This window comes from Andrena cerasifolii, chromosome 2 (genome assembly GCF_050908995.1).
Source record: "Andrena cerasifolii isolate SP2316 chromosome 2, iyAndCera1_principal, whole genome shotgun sequence".
Lineage (NCBI taxonomy): Eukaryota > Metazoa > Arthropoda > Insecta > Hymenoptera > Andrenidae > Andrena > Andrena cerasifolii.
In genome coordinates this window covers 17,429,886-17,443,122 of record NC_135119.1, presented here as the reverse complement: position 1 = coordinate 17,443,122, position 13,237 = coordinate 17,429,886, and the positions used below count along the sequence as shown (strand labels likewise).

The window sequence follows — 13,237 nt, the reverse complement described above, 5'->3', positions numbered from 1 at the left end:
CTTCCTATTGGCTATTTCACATGGCGCGACTTTAAAAAAAAAGCGAAACAGCGCTTGCCAACCGTGGGCGCGAAATCTCAATTTTGCTACTTTTGCAGATACGCGGTATTTACGAACTGCTGATACGCGGTTTTGCACTATCATCGACGATATATTATAAGGTGGAATCAGACGGTGCGTAAATCGGCGTCTCGCGCTCGCCAAGCCGAATCGCCGACGCTGAGCGAGCCGAGTAAGCTCGCCAATACACGTGCCGCGTGACCGTTTTATGGATCGCCGGCTGAAGCTCGCCAAACCGATTTGCCGAACCTGGGCGAACCTGGGCGAGCGGAGCAAACTCGCCGATCCACGCGCCGTCCGATCGGTCATGGATCGCCGAGTCGTGCTCGCCAAGCCGAATCGCCGAACCTGGACGAGCCGAGCAAGCTCGCCGATTCACGCGCCGTCCGATTCCACCTTTACGTCCACGACGCGCCTCGACGATTCCCCGTCGAGCTCTTCAAAGGCCTCGAAATTAATGGCGCCGTTTGTCAATTCGAACCACCACCGGGATGTCCGAATCGTGAACGGAACCCGCCGAAGAAGGCAACGGAACTCCGAGACCGACATCCACGCGTCAGACGTCAAGCGTCGTTAGAATTCTGATAAATGCCGGGCAATTCGCAAGTACTCGACGCTTCGTGCTGGTCCCTGGATACCGAGGCTCCATGAATTAACCCTCTTCTCGGTGTAATCTTGATGCTCCGAGGGGCGTCGAAAAAGGGCATTGATAAACGGGAGCATTCCCTGGCTGGCTTAGCGAAAGGAAATCCGGCTCTGCATTAATTTTTCGACGATTAATGCCGTTTGACGAGGACTAGGGGGATGTTTGCAGCCCCCGAGCGGGTCAAGTGACTCGAAACGCGATTGTGTAGAAGTAAATCCCGTTGAGAATACTGGCTATTCTTTCTCCTCGTGCATCGACGTTTTCTTTAACGTCATTTGAAACGTAAAACGTGCTCGGATGAATTAATTCGTTGATGCTACTGATTTCAAGGATTCTGATTTTGAGATCTGGAACGTTTTCGATGGAAATATTCAAGGAAGTAGTGGATCTTCAGTTTTGAAATTTTTTTACTGTTTTGTGGTAAAAAATGTTTGGTTGAAAAGATTTATTGAACTTTATTGCAGATTTTTACTGCCATTATCGTCCTGCATTTGTTGCAATCGCTTGGACCATTTCACTTAATTGTAACCGAGTATACTTTGATGAAATGTTTGAAATGTTCCAAAGCAAAGGTGAATTTTCTGGCCTCCTATAAGCTTTATTCAGTTTTATTCAAAACCTGTAGTAATAAATGAATTCCTTTCTATTTTCAGAGAGTGTTGTACTGCCAAAGAGGTCGTTGGGGATTTAGTGACAGCTTACTTTACGAAGTGGAGAAATATAGAATCCAAATAGAATTTACATCAATGTCATGAACTTTGCAAAAGTATTGCGTCCGATTGAATCAATACAGGCGTACATGTAGGAGAATTATTTACGCGAGAACGAAATATACAATCGTCATATTAATTGTCAACATACCGATGCCAACAGTATGGCTGAAATGATACGAAGCATTCTACGGATTGAAATTTCCATTGCAAAATACGATTGGAATTTGTTTCCAGGACTGCATGGAACAATTGTTGCAATTAAAAAATAAACGTCACTCAGTCGGATTTAATAAACAGCGACGTTATTAAATTCCATCTCTAGGCAGTAAAGCATACCACATGGAAAAAGATGATTCCCAAAAGAAATACGGAATTTTCGAAAGTATGTGGCTGAATATTCGGTTAATGTACCTGGAGGAACATTTATTTAAAAATCTCGATAGTGTAATAAATTTGAGTAAGAAATTTTGAGTGTTTTTAAGTGATCGATAAGCTTCTGAATATCCGCAGAAATATAGTTCAAACTCCAAGAAAATACTATTCAATAGTCGAAAGTATCTACATTTTTCTCAGCGACTCTTGCGTTTTAAAATCTAATTTCACCGACTAAAATCATGAATCATTCCCTTTTAATCCCCAGTTTCGAGGTAATCTTAAATGCAGCCTCCCGCTTTAATAATTCACGTCGGGCAAGGATTAAAGTTTCTACGAGGCCTGATGAGATTAAAAATCCAGTAACCCGATTTTTAATAATAACCAACCGCAAGATTAAAATAAGATTAACTTTAGGTACCGCCATTAAACTGAATAATATAGCCGATCGATACTTCAGTAGAGTAAATACGATTAAATCGCATTATTTTTAACATTTTAAAGGGTTTACAGCTTTTATAAGCAAACCAGGGATGTTAAGCAACATGCAGCTTTACTGTCAAGGAATTCCGTTTAGTATTGAAAATAATCTGTTTCCAAATGTTACAAATTATTCCTACAGTTATTCTCCTAATTCAGATAATTTCATCTTCGCATAGTTATATTTATTGTTACGAAAACTATTTTAATATAATTTTGATAAATTCTATAGCAACTTTACCTGTTTATTTACAAAACAATTTGTATATGTATGTTTCTTCTGTTAATATTCAGATTTTTTTGCATTTCTTGTATAAGGAGATATTATTATTCACTAAAAATTACTATCGATTGAAACTGAGAAAACTGACAGAGAATTTAGTACTTTTGGGTTACTTTTATAAGTTGAATTGGAACATTAGAAATGATTTGTAATCTTTGTTATAATATATCATTCTGAATTGCCGTTATGCTTTGCAATACTTACAATTAGAGTCTGACTAACGATTTCAATTACGATTAAAAAAATTCTTCCGCGACAAATGCTCTGATTTAATATTTGTAATTTTACAAATTGATACGGTTGCAAAAATATTTCCATTTATTGACAACAAATGTATTTTGATGTTGTTCCGTATTACTAACATCGTGACACGTTCCTATCAGTATTAAAATATTAATGCGGAAAACCAATGTGCCAGTATTAAAATGCACATATAAATTAAGATTACACATCAGCATTAATTAGCAATTTAAAATCCCTATAAATTAAAATAAAATACCTTCATAGAATATGTTTTTTAAAATACTTCGATTTTCATCACCAAAATTTAAACAAGCTTGAGTCCACATCATACTCAATTAATACGACACTATCGAATTAAAAGAGACCGTTCGATAACCCGACTAAAATACTCCAAATTGTACAATACCTAAATTTTGTTCTAAATTTGTCGTAATTTCACTTAATGCTAACAAAAGTAAATTTTAGAACCTTCTCTACACAGAAGCTAAAAAGAAAATTATCGCTTAATAAAATTAACAACATCTCAGAACGTTACACCATAATTTTAAATTCTAAATTTTTCAAAAGAATTTTCCAGCTTTCCACATTGCCCCTATTAAGAAATGTGCCAACTTTGCAAGATATTTCAAACGTCAATGCACGAGAAAAGAATTCCTCCCTGTTCCATGCTCATATGAGACATAAATGGCCAATTAGTGTACCTAAGCTCCTTGTCATAAATTAATTGGACACTACATTTTTTAGCGAACCAGAAAAGTCAGGCGAATGGTATCAATCGCTTATTAACCAGCAACGGATAGTTCAGCTGCACCCGTTCCTTTTTCTTCCAACCCCTTTATGAACGTTCCTGGGAGACGTCTAACAGATGTTGTGTAAAAGAGGATGTCAGTATGTGAGAAGTCAAACGCCGATAGACGACAGTGTGGATTAGTAGCTCATAAGCGTGGCCTCTCACCCCCCACATTTGCATGTTCTCTGTGCAACGTACGTGTGAACACTTGTACCCATGATTAATTAGCAAAGAAGCGAGCAAAGACATCGCCCAATTACTCTCTAACAACTACCCCAGATTAGTAACGACACAAAAGAACAGCGTGAACCTGCTGTATCCCCAGTGGGTGCTCAAATAGTTCCCGAACAATGGTGCTTGGTGTTCGATAGCCGTGTTTCAGCGTGATATTTATTAATTAGCATTGCCTCGCTTGGCAGGTCAAAGGCCACAGACAAAATCTCTGTCATCGTTTTCGCTCTCATACCACCATTCACTACGGTACACCTAAACGATCTCTCGTCGACCGCCATCCCGCAACGATCGGCATTCGCCCCTTTCCTCGTTACCTGAGCTTGATCGTGGTCGCATCGTGGAAGCTTGGATCGACAGCGCCTAATAACGCGGCGACACGCTTAAAACTACCAATAGCATTCAACTGGATCCCGCCACGATTCAACCTGCTCGACGCGAACGGCTAATAAAGTCCGAGGGAAGCTCTAACTAAAAAACAACTCTCAAATGGCTAATTCTTACTGAGCTTGCCGCTGATTGGCGCAAAAAATGTCTGTCCGGCAAAAAACCACTATGAGAACATACTACGCTCTCGAAATGAAAAAAAAAAAAACAAAATGAGGGGTAGTAAACGGGGAAGGACAGCCGTCCAACGTAAACGAGATCACAAAATGGGACGTATGGAAATAAAAACGGAAAAGAGAGTCACTGTCAGAATGATACGGTAACCTACCGCAGATAAGCAACTGACGAAACATGCCCAAAAATTAATACGGCATTCACGTAATGTACAATACGTATGTATAATGTATATATATATATAGTATGTATACATATCGACGATCTATACTGAATGCAAGTCTCGCAACAAACTGTAAAAGAAAAGGTCGTGGAACGGAAAAATGGCGAATGATGGCTGGCCACACGACGCACAGTGTCGTCAGACGTCCTGTACGAGGTAGGATAAACTGGAGTGAATTCGATAATTTCAAAATGGATGCTGGTATTTCTGGAAAAATTGATTTATATGGACATTGCATGGTTCAAAATAGGGTACAGCTATGACGTTGGTAACTTCTAACAAGGGGAGGACAGGGTGTCGTAGACGTCGATTTTGATGAGCCTTAGCACGATGGATCTATGTCGAAAATAAGTAAATAGGTGTCCGAGCGTTTAAGCTAATAGAGCTTAATAATAGAGATATTTACATATAAATTATTAAACATTTCATGGTGGCCGTGGGTTTTAGTGGGTAAAAATCCCACACTATCCTGGCGCCCCCGGGTGATTCCTCTCTGGAGGCATCGGGGTGCCTTCTGAAGATTTTCCCACGTAGAAAAAAAAATATAAAAATAATAATTTATAGAAAAATTTATAATTTTTTTTCAACGTGGGAAAATCTTCAAAAGGTATCCCCACGCCTCCAGAGAGGAATCCCCCGAGGCGCCAGGGTAGTGTAGGATTTTTACCCACTAACACCCCACGGCCAATATGAAATGTTTAATTTACATGTAAATATCTCTGTTATTAAGGCCTATTGGCTTACACGCACATACACCTATTTACTTATTTTCGACATTGATCCATCCTACCAAGGCTCATCAAAATCGATTTCTACCACACCCTGTCCTCCCCTTCTAAGTTCTTTTCATCATTTATCATTTCGAACAACAACTCAATTTTTTACAGCGATCAAAATTGTATATATCGCTGGAGTAAATATAAAAACATGAGATAGTATGACTTCAATTGTGAATAATAAGATTTTTCGATTGTAATATTATTTTCTTGTTCAGAATGTTACTTTTGAGTATTTTTCCTTCGAAAGTTAGTTGAACTCGATCGGGGAAACGTGCATCAACTATTACATAAATTCTATGTTAAATAATTATAGATTGATCATCGTGAATCATATTTTTCAATTATTTATCATACGATGGTGGTCCTCCTTTTCTTAATAATTAAAAATATCAATTAACTTCCACCGTAATTAAAACTGAATTTCTCTAATGGTGCTTGAAGACCACATTATTTAATCCTTACTGACACGAAAAGCATAAGATGACGCTTCATTAGAGATCGAAATCAAAAGAAATACGATATAGAAATTTAATCTCAATCAACCTCTTCAATTGAATAGAATACAACTGATTTCTATTTTAAGTTCTACATTCATCCTGCCACATACTAACGCGCAATTAAAATTCAATTAAAACAATTTAGTTACCTACTTAAATAACACTGTCAAAGTTATCTACAACCTTCGTAAATATACAAATATTAGAATAACTCATATAAGTCATTATAAGTTATTAAAATTACAGGAAATTCTTTGAACCATGGAATTTTCATCGAGACCAATTTTTAATAAAATCAGTATATCCGGCTTTGTCGAACTCGTTCCAGTCAACTGTCCCATCCGGTACACGCGGTGCAAGAAATTTCTTTTTTCGTCGACTTCATAAAATCATTGCCATAAGTGCACACCGTTCGGCTCGGTGGTCGTCGCGACGTCACCTTCGCAGGTTCGGTCGACGGTTGGCGCGTGGTTCTGAGATGGTGCGCCCCTTGGAGCACACGAAAACGACGAAAACGAGACGTAAAACAACGACAGGTAAAGAATTTTGAAAAAAGCCAATCTGGTGCAAAAATACGTAAACAGAGAAGAACGATGGAAGAAGAACGGAAAATATGGGGAATCGCGGAGAAATCGAAACAGAGACCAGGGTGAACGTAATCAATCAAAAGTATCATGTCTGAGGGAAGCATCTATTTGTAAAACATGCCCAAAAAATGTTTACGGCACACACACACTAATTGTATGAGTCTCCGCGGCAAAAATCCAGCCGCGGCTGTTACCTGGATAATCGCCAGAGCGAATGTGACTTTCGCGATGTTCGTTGCGTGCGCGCCACCGATCTCGTTAATCCGTCATTCGATGCCATACCAAACGACCCAGTAATCGAGTAGCTTCCAGCCATTCTCGTTTCATTTACGAGGAAAACTCGTGTCTTTTCTGCCAACAGACTCGCCTGCACGATGAAGAACCCGAGGGAATGCCGGTTCGTGACGTTTTCTTGCAACGCGCTGCGATCGCTCACTGATTTATGGATACGTGCTGGAGAAACCCGTATTTTGACTAATAGATACTTGTCCCAGAATGGAAAACAGTTACTGGTTTAGTTCGGATGAAATATGGCGAGGCTTATTCAGAGGTACAAAAAGAAAAGGTGTAATATTAAATGTGACAATATATTCATTGAATTCTTATAATAAATGAAGAAAATTTAGACCATAAAAGAAGCTGTATTTTTTATTATACTTTATCATTTTGCGAGCAAGGTGTAGGATTAATTTGCAGTTCTCGCAGAAAGGAATGGTTTGAGATTAAATTCAAAGCTCCTCGTCCAACAGTAAATCATTTTTCACTTACTATTTTGGACTTTGTAAGTTTATACAATAAATGGAAGTGGGAAAAATGGAAAGTGTGGAGTGTTAATAATTTCCCTGATTTTTTATATAGCCTGTGTAATCAAATACTGTGCAAAAATTCGTTCTACGTTGCAAGTGCTCCTGCAATCATGTAAGTAAGTCGTAAGTGAAAGGTAGTTTCATCTTCCAACGTGAGTGCAGAAAACCACATTAAGGAAGAAATTGGCACGTGTTTGGCGTGCGAGCGATCGCGGGACGTTATGCGTGAGGGGTTGCGCTCTGTCTACACACAATGGAATGCGCTGCCCCTTGTGTTGCACTGGCAGCACGTGGTCACATAATATTTGGTTCAAACGCGCGCATAATTACCCGACTCGTTCGTAACGGAAGTCAATCTGTTTCTGAGACGTTGCTCCGGGAAACAGTTGGTACGCTGAAAGCAGATGCAACGTTACTGACGCTTGCCAGGATCGTTTGATTATACCTCCAGAGAAGAAGCATTGGCGTCTAATAAATTGCACTCGTAGAATGCTCTTCGCTAATTTCAACTTATTTTAAACGAGCCACATTGAATGTAAATTTGTTTGGTTCGTGTGAAAGGTAAGGGGATAAAACAGGGGATGTCCATTTTTAGCGATTCTGCGATGTATAACGTATTTCGTTGGTGGCAACTGAGGCCACAGAACTGTCGAATCACAAAGGTTTATAAAATAGAAATGTCCACATGAGGCATTAAAGATTTGGTGTACTGATTTAAGACAGGGAATGTCCACCCTCCACTGGAACAAAACAAGGAATGTCCCCAGTCTTCCTACTTGCACTATGTAGGGCAAACTGTTACAATGATTGGCACCCTAAGCGGAAATCCCATTTGGAATGTCTAAATTTTGTTGTGAAGTTTTTATATGGTCTTAATTTTCAGTTATTATCAATGATGTTTTCTCATTAAAATAAAACATCTTGAGTACCTATTAAGTCTTTTTTTTTAAAATATATTCAATGAAAAACTCTAATATTTTAGGTTCTATAGAAAAATAGATTTAGTTAAAAACGAAGCTTAAAGTGTTTAAACAGACTATTTCATTCGCTATGAAATACCTACAACACTTAGTAAATCTGCATTTCAATCCATTACTTAGTTACAAAGCGACAAAATATACTTACCTACTCCTTATCAAAATTTTAAGAAAACGCCTAAAACTCAGCCCTTTGTCCCACTTTGTGGTGTTGCCGGATGTAAAATGTGTGGTTCAACTACTGGGCTTTGCAGTGTTGTAGTGAAAGAAAAATAAGAAATTGTAAAAAAAGTACTTTTTAAGCTTGTACTACTTAATATTTGGCGTTTTAATCAGGAGTGCCAATGATTAGTGCAGTGTCAGCATTAGTGTAGTTTACCCTATTTCTGATTGGTGTAAGCTTGCACTGTCTACATATCCTTGTTTTGATAATAACAGAGGTGGACATTTATTTTGTTACAGTATACTGCATTGTTCCACTTGAAAGATATTAAAACAATGTAAAACAGTTATCTTTTTGCTCAGTTCTTTTCTGTTGCTTAATTACAATATAAATTGTTCATTTACCAACAATACAGTTAAATTCATTGAACAGCTCTATATACAATAAAGCTGTTTTATGACGTTCCTTGTTTTTCCCACTTACCCTGCACACTGTCTAAAGAACCTCTCAGTTACCAATATGAATTTAACAAATGCTAATTTCAGTAAAACTTCGTTCACATTAATCAAGCGACTTCAAGTAACTTGCAACTATATTACCAATGTGAATCAGTTAATTACTTGACTTGAAATGTCTTTTCAGGTTTCTTTGAAGTTTCAAGTGAAGTAGAGATTCTTTCAATTTTATTTGCCTTGGAATTGTATTTGTATTTTTTGTTTTCCTGTGTGTTTCTGACACACAGGATGGCGTTTCAAGCATTTCGCTTATATTGCCCAACGAACGATAGTCATTTTTCCTTTTTCCCTCCTCTCTCCTTCGGGTCCCAGCAGCAGCGACGCACCGGGAGACAGGTGATGGTCACCCATCTTTCCCCAGTACGCCGCCCCGTGATGTTTAACTTCGGTGATCTTACGGGAACCGGTGTTTCCATCACGGCCATGGCCGCTGGTCTGCCTTGGAATTCAATTTGACTAATGTGAACGAGGCTTAACGGATTATATATCGCCATATCAGTGTTGACATATTCACTAGAATACACTAGTACCGCAAGAATGAGCGCAACAAAATGAGCCAATGAAATTCGAACGAACAAATGCCCCTCGCTGCGTTAGCATCAAACTCTCCTTAAGCTTCGTTGCCAGTACCGTGGTCTGCAGAAACAATTTTATCTAGCTACCCCAGCAGCGCGAGAAAACGTCAACGCCGGATACAAACGGCAGTCGCGGTGTGACACGAAACAAACGAGTCAGCGTGAAAAGGTAACGAATCTGCTTGGAATTTTGCAGAAAAAACCCCAGACCTAACTCGTGCAACGCCATGTCGAAAGCATGTATACGGACCGTTTCTGTGGGTCAATTTTTCCCTCGCGTATGCATCGATGCTCGAATGAACGGGTCACAGTGGTTCGGCGCACAATCGCGCGGACGCTGCAATGAACGGAGCTTTCGCAAACGATCGCTGTGTTCCCCCATATTTTCTTCTCCCTATGTTTCTTTCCAAACGAATATTCGTGCTCACCACCTGACGTGTATGCGTGTCCACCTGTGCGCGTATACGCTGCGTCGTCATGTGTAGCGATGGGCACCCGATTGCGTGTTCTCTAATAAGTAACTTAGTCGCGTGAATCGCTTCGAATGTTGTTCCAGTACAAAAGCATTCGAGAACCTCGGAAATCTACGGAGGCTTGACAGCCTCGACAACTTCGATGGACTTGGAGCAGTCAAGGCCAGTTGGAGCAATTTGGGAGCCCTACTTCCATGCTGTTTACCAGAGCCGCACGGAAGGGGAGCTGGAAACCAATGATTACGCGTGGGTAACGGATAGGGAGAACTGTAGTACAGTAGCGTGCGATACAGACTCACACCTGTAGGATAGGCTTGAATGACTGGGATTCTTGAGGGCCCCAGTGTTCGCTGTCACTGGTGCTCCCAGGTGGGCCAGTTACTTCAGCCTATGGGTATGAGCCTGCACCGCACATTGCTACCTACACTCTTACAATTTTCCCTATCCGTTGTACGCCCGCATCATTGGCTTCGAGTCCCCATCCGCGCGGCTTCGGATAACACCGTGGATGCTCGTGCTCCCGAATGCTCCAACTGGTGCTGACTGACTTGGAGGGTATCGCAAATCTGAAGAGCCTCGAGGCACCGGAATCCTACGAGGGGCTCCAATATGATAGACGCATGCAGCAGCATAATAACACCAAAATATAGTATCAGCATAACTCTATGTAGAAATGATCTCTCGCAAGAAATTAGGACGGTTACAGTATTTTACTCGTTGAAGCGTTGATACAGTATCTACCACTACTCGAACAGCTCCAACGTTTCAAGACACCCAGGTATCATGGAGACGGTTGGATAATTCAAAGATACTCCTACTTTCGAACGATACACAAAGCGATTCGCAACTTTGGCCCCACGTTCAAAGCATCTCGAGCCCATCACTAGTGACATGATCAATGTACACGTGTATGTGTATGAGCGGGTGTATCTATGTCTCGTGTGTTCAGATGCACGCGCCCGCGTGTGTGTGTGTGTGTGTGAGTGTGTGTGTGTGTATGAAATCGTACACAATATCAATTAACGTGCACAAGAACAATACTGCCACGAGATTGCGTGCAGGGCGGGTTCGTGCAGAGCCGCACGGAGCATTAACAGTGTGACAGACCTGGCTTTAACAGACACAACTTTAGCCCCAACGGCCATGTTCTCTTTACAGTAGATCGGGCCATACACTATGTGGTCCCATACGGGCGGATTATTCGCACGGTCCACAACGTCAATCTGAACCTCCACCGTTCGCGACAAGGGCGGGAAGCCCTTGTCTTGGGCCATCGCCGCCAGCTTGTACATCTCACGCTACACCAGACCGCGTGTATAACAAACGGGAACAAAAAACAATGGCGTTAGTGTCAGGCGTAATGGCTCGTGGCAGTGGTATTTAACACGGTCGTGGCTCGTTCTCTCTCTCTCGCTCTCTCTCTCTCTCCCTCTCTCTCTCTCTCTCTCTCCCTCTGCCTGCGGCGGCGGCGCCACCCGCCAATTCCATCGGTTAAATTCCTGCCCAGCCATTGCTTTGGACCCTGGTGTAGTCAGTTAAATCATCTGTGCCACGCTACATCGTTATGTAGCTCGTAATTACGTCGGCCTGGATAACACTGTTGGACCCATCTGCTTTAGCCGCTGCCAGCTCGGTTAGCCCTCTAACTAGCGCGATTACGCTCTAAGCAAAGCGATACTAGCGCCAGCTGGAAGCTGAGCGTGCTGAACACGGGAACGGCGTTCGCTGATGCGCTCTCGCGCCCGCTTCTGCACCTGCGTACTGCACGTGAAAGAAAAAGAAAACCCGGGACCTGGATCTCTCGCTATATCCTCGCCTACCCTATACGGATCATCGCGCAATCCGGCATCCGGTTTTCCGAACTCGTACACATCTAGGGATGTTTTACGGTGAGGTCGTCGGAGCCAATCCCACCATACTTCGGGAATCATTTCGCGACGGGTGCTCTCACCGGCGGGGCTCATTGAGACTGCTTGGCAGGGGTGCCGCTCGATTCCCAAACGTACTGCGGGAAATCAGCTCCGACGAGTTAATAACAATTAATATAAGTAAGGGATAGACAGTAGTGGTAATAGTATAGTAATGGTAGTAGTAGTTGTAGTAACAGTAAGTAGTAGTAGGTAGTAGTAGGTAGGAGTGTCCGACCAATCAGCGATCTACCGCGCCGCGCTTGACCATGCATGCCTCAGCTCCCGTGAAATGCATCATGTACGCGCAAGAAATGAAACAGGAGACGGCAGAATGTAATGTAACGAACCAAGATCGAAGCTTGTGTGAAATGACGGCACAGAGGCAAACCAAAGTGGTACCATGACGCATAGCCGGTGGGGCGGAGGTGAACGTGAAGCTATAGGTGTCTAATAAAGGTAGGTTCTCGCTACGCCTCGCCTCGCCTCGGCTCATTTTATTCTTCCTATGCTTTTCTTGTGCATTTTGACAATTTGACTCGCACTGCGCCTCGCCTCGGCGCCACTCCCAGCCGCGGATTCTTCCTCGAGAATACTTTGAGGAAGAGAGGCGAGGCGAGGCGTAGTGTGAGTGGATGCAACGCTTTCGGTAACCGCTAAAAGAGGAGGGAAGAGGTTCTTTCAGCAACTGACCAAACACATGAACCGAGGCAAGCTCGGATAACTTCAGGTACGGAGAAACCGAGGCGGCGCGAACCTAGACGTGAGTGCGAAATGAAGTTGCGCCGAGTCGGGGCGAGGCCAGGCGTAGTGAGAGCTTGCCTTAAGAGAGATGGGGGGAAACGTAGCGACAGATGGGCGGTGAGAACCAAAAAAAGGAAGAGACAGAAACACCAGAGTGGAAAGTGTGTCCAGAAGGCAGACAGAAGGTAAAATAAAAAAAGGGGGAGTCAGCACTGCATGGCACGGCACGGCATGTCACGTGTCTTGTCTCGGTCATGTCGTGACATACAAACCTGGCTTTCACCGACGTCACTACAGTACCCACTGTGACATTTTCTTTGATGTGAATGGGGCCGTATACATTCGCATCCCACACAGGTGGTTTATTGTTTCTGTCTACGACGTCTAACTCAACGTCCACGTCTGCGTGCAAGACTTGCATCCCTCTGTCGGAGGCCCGTACTCGCAGGTGATAGCTGTCACGCTAGTGGCAAAACATTGGGCCGTCAACTCACAGGACACTTTTTCGGGACTGTTGTCGGCGGATTTTTTTTTTGTTCATTGTTTCTCTTTTTTTCTGTTTCATTTTTCTGCTTTTTTTTTTTGGTTTAAGGTTTTTTGTTTCTTTTTTTC

The 13,237-nt window shown here is 42.1% G+C and overlaps 1 protein-coding gene across 2 annotated transcripts in view; it reads right to left on the bottom strand.

Annotated features, from left to right (window-relative positions):
• Window positions 1-13,237, bottom strand: part of LOC143379012 (neural-cadherin) — a 352,951-nt gene that overhangs the window by 263,691 nt on the left and 76,023 nt on the right. For both annotated transcript variants that reach the window (XM_076831259.1, XM_076831260.1), the window contains exon 11: window positions 12,898-13,088. In XM_076831259.1, coding sequence (XP_076687374.1) covers window positions 12,898-13,088 — 191 coding nt within the window. The remainder of the gene's footprint in view (window positions 1-12,897; window positions 13,089-13,237) is intronic.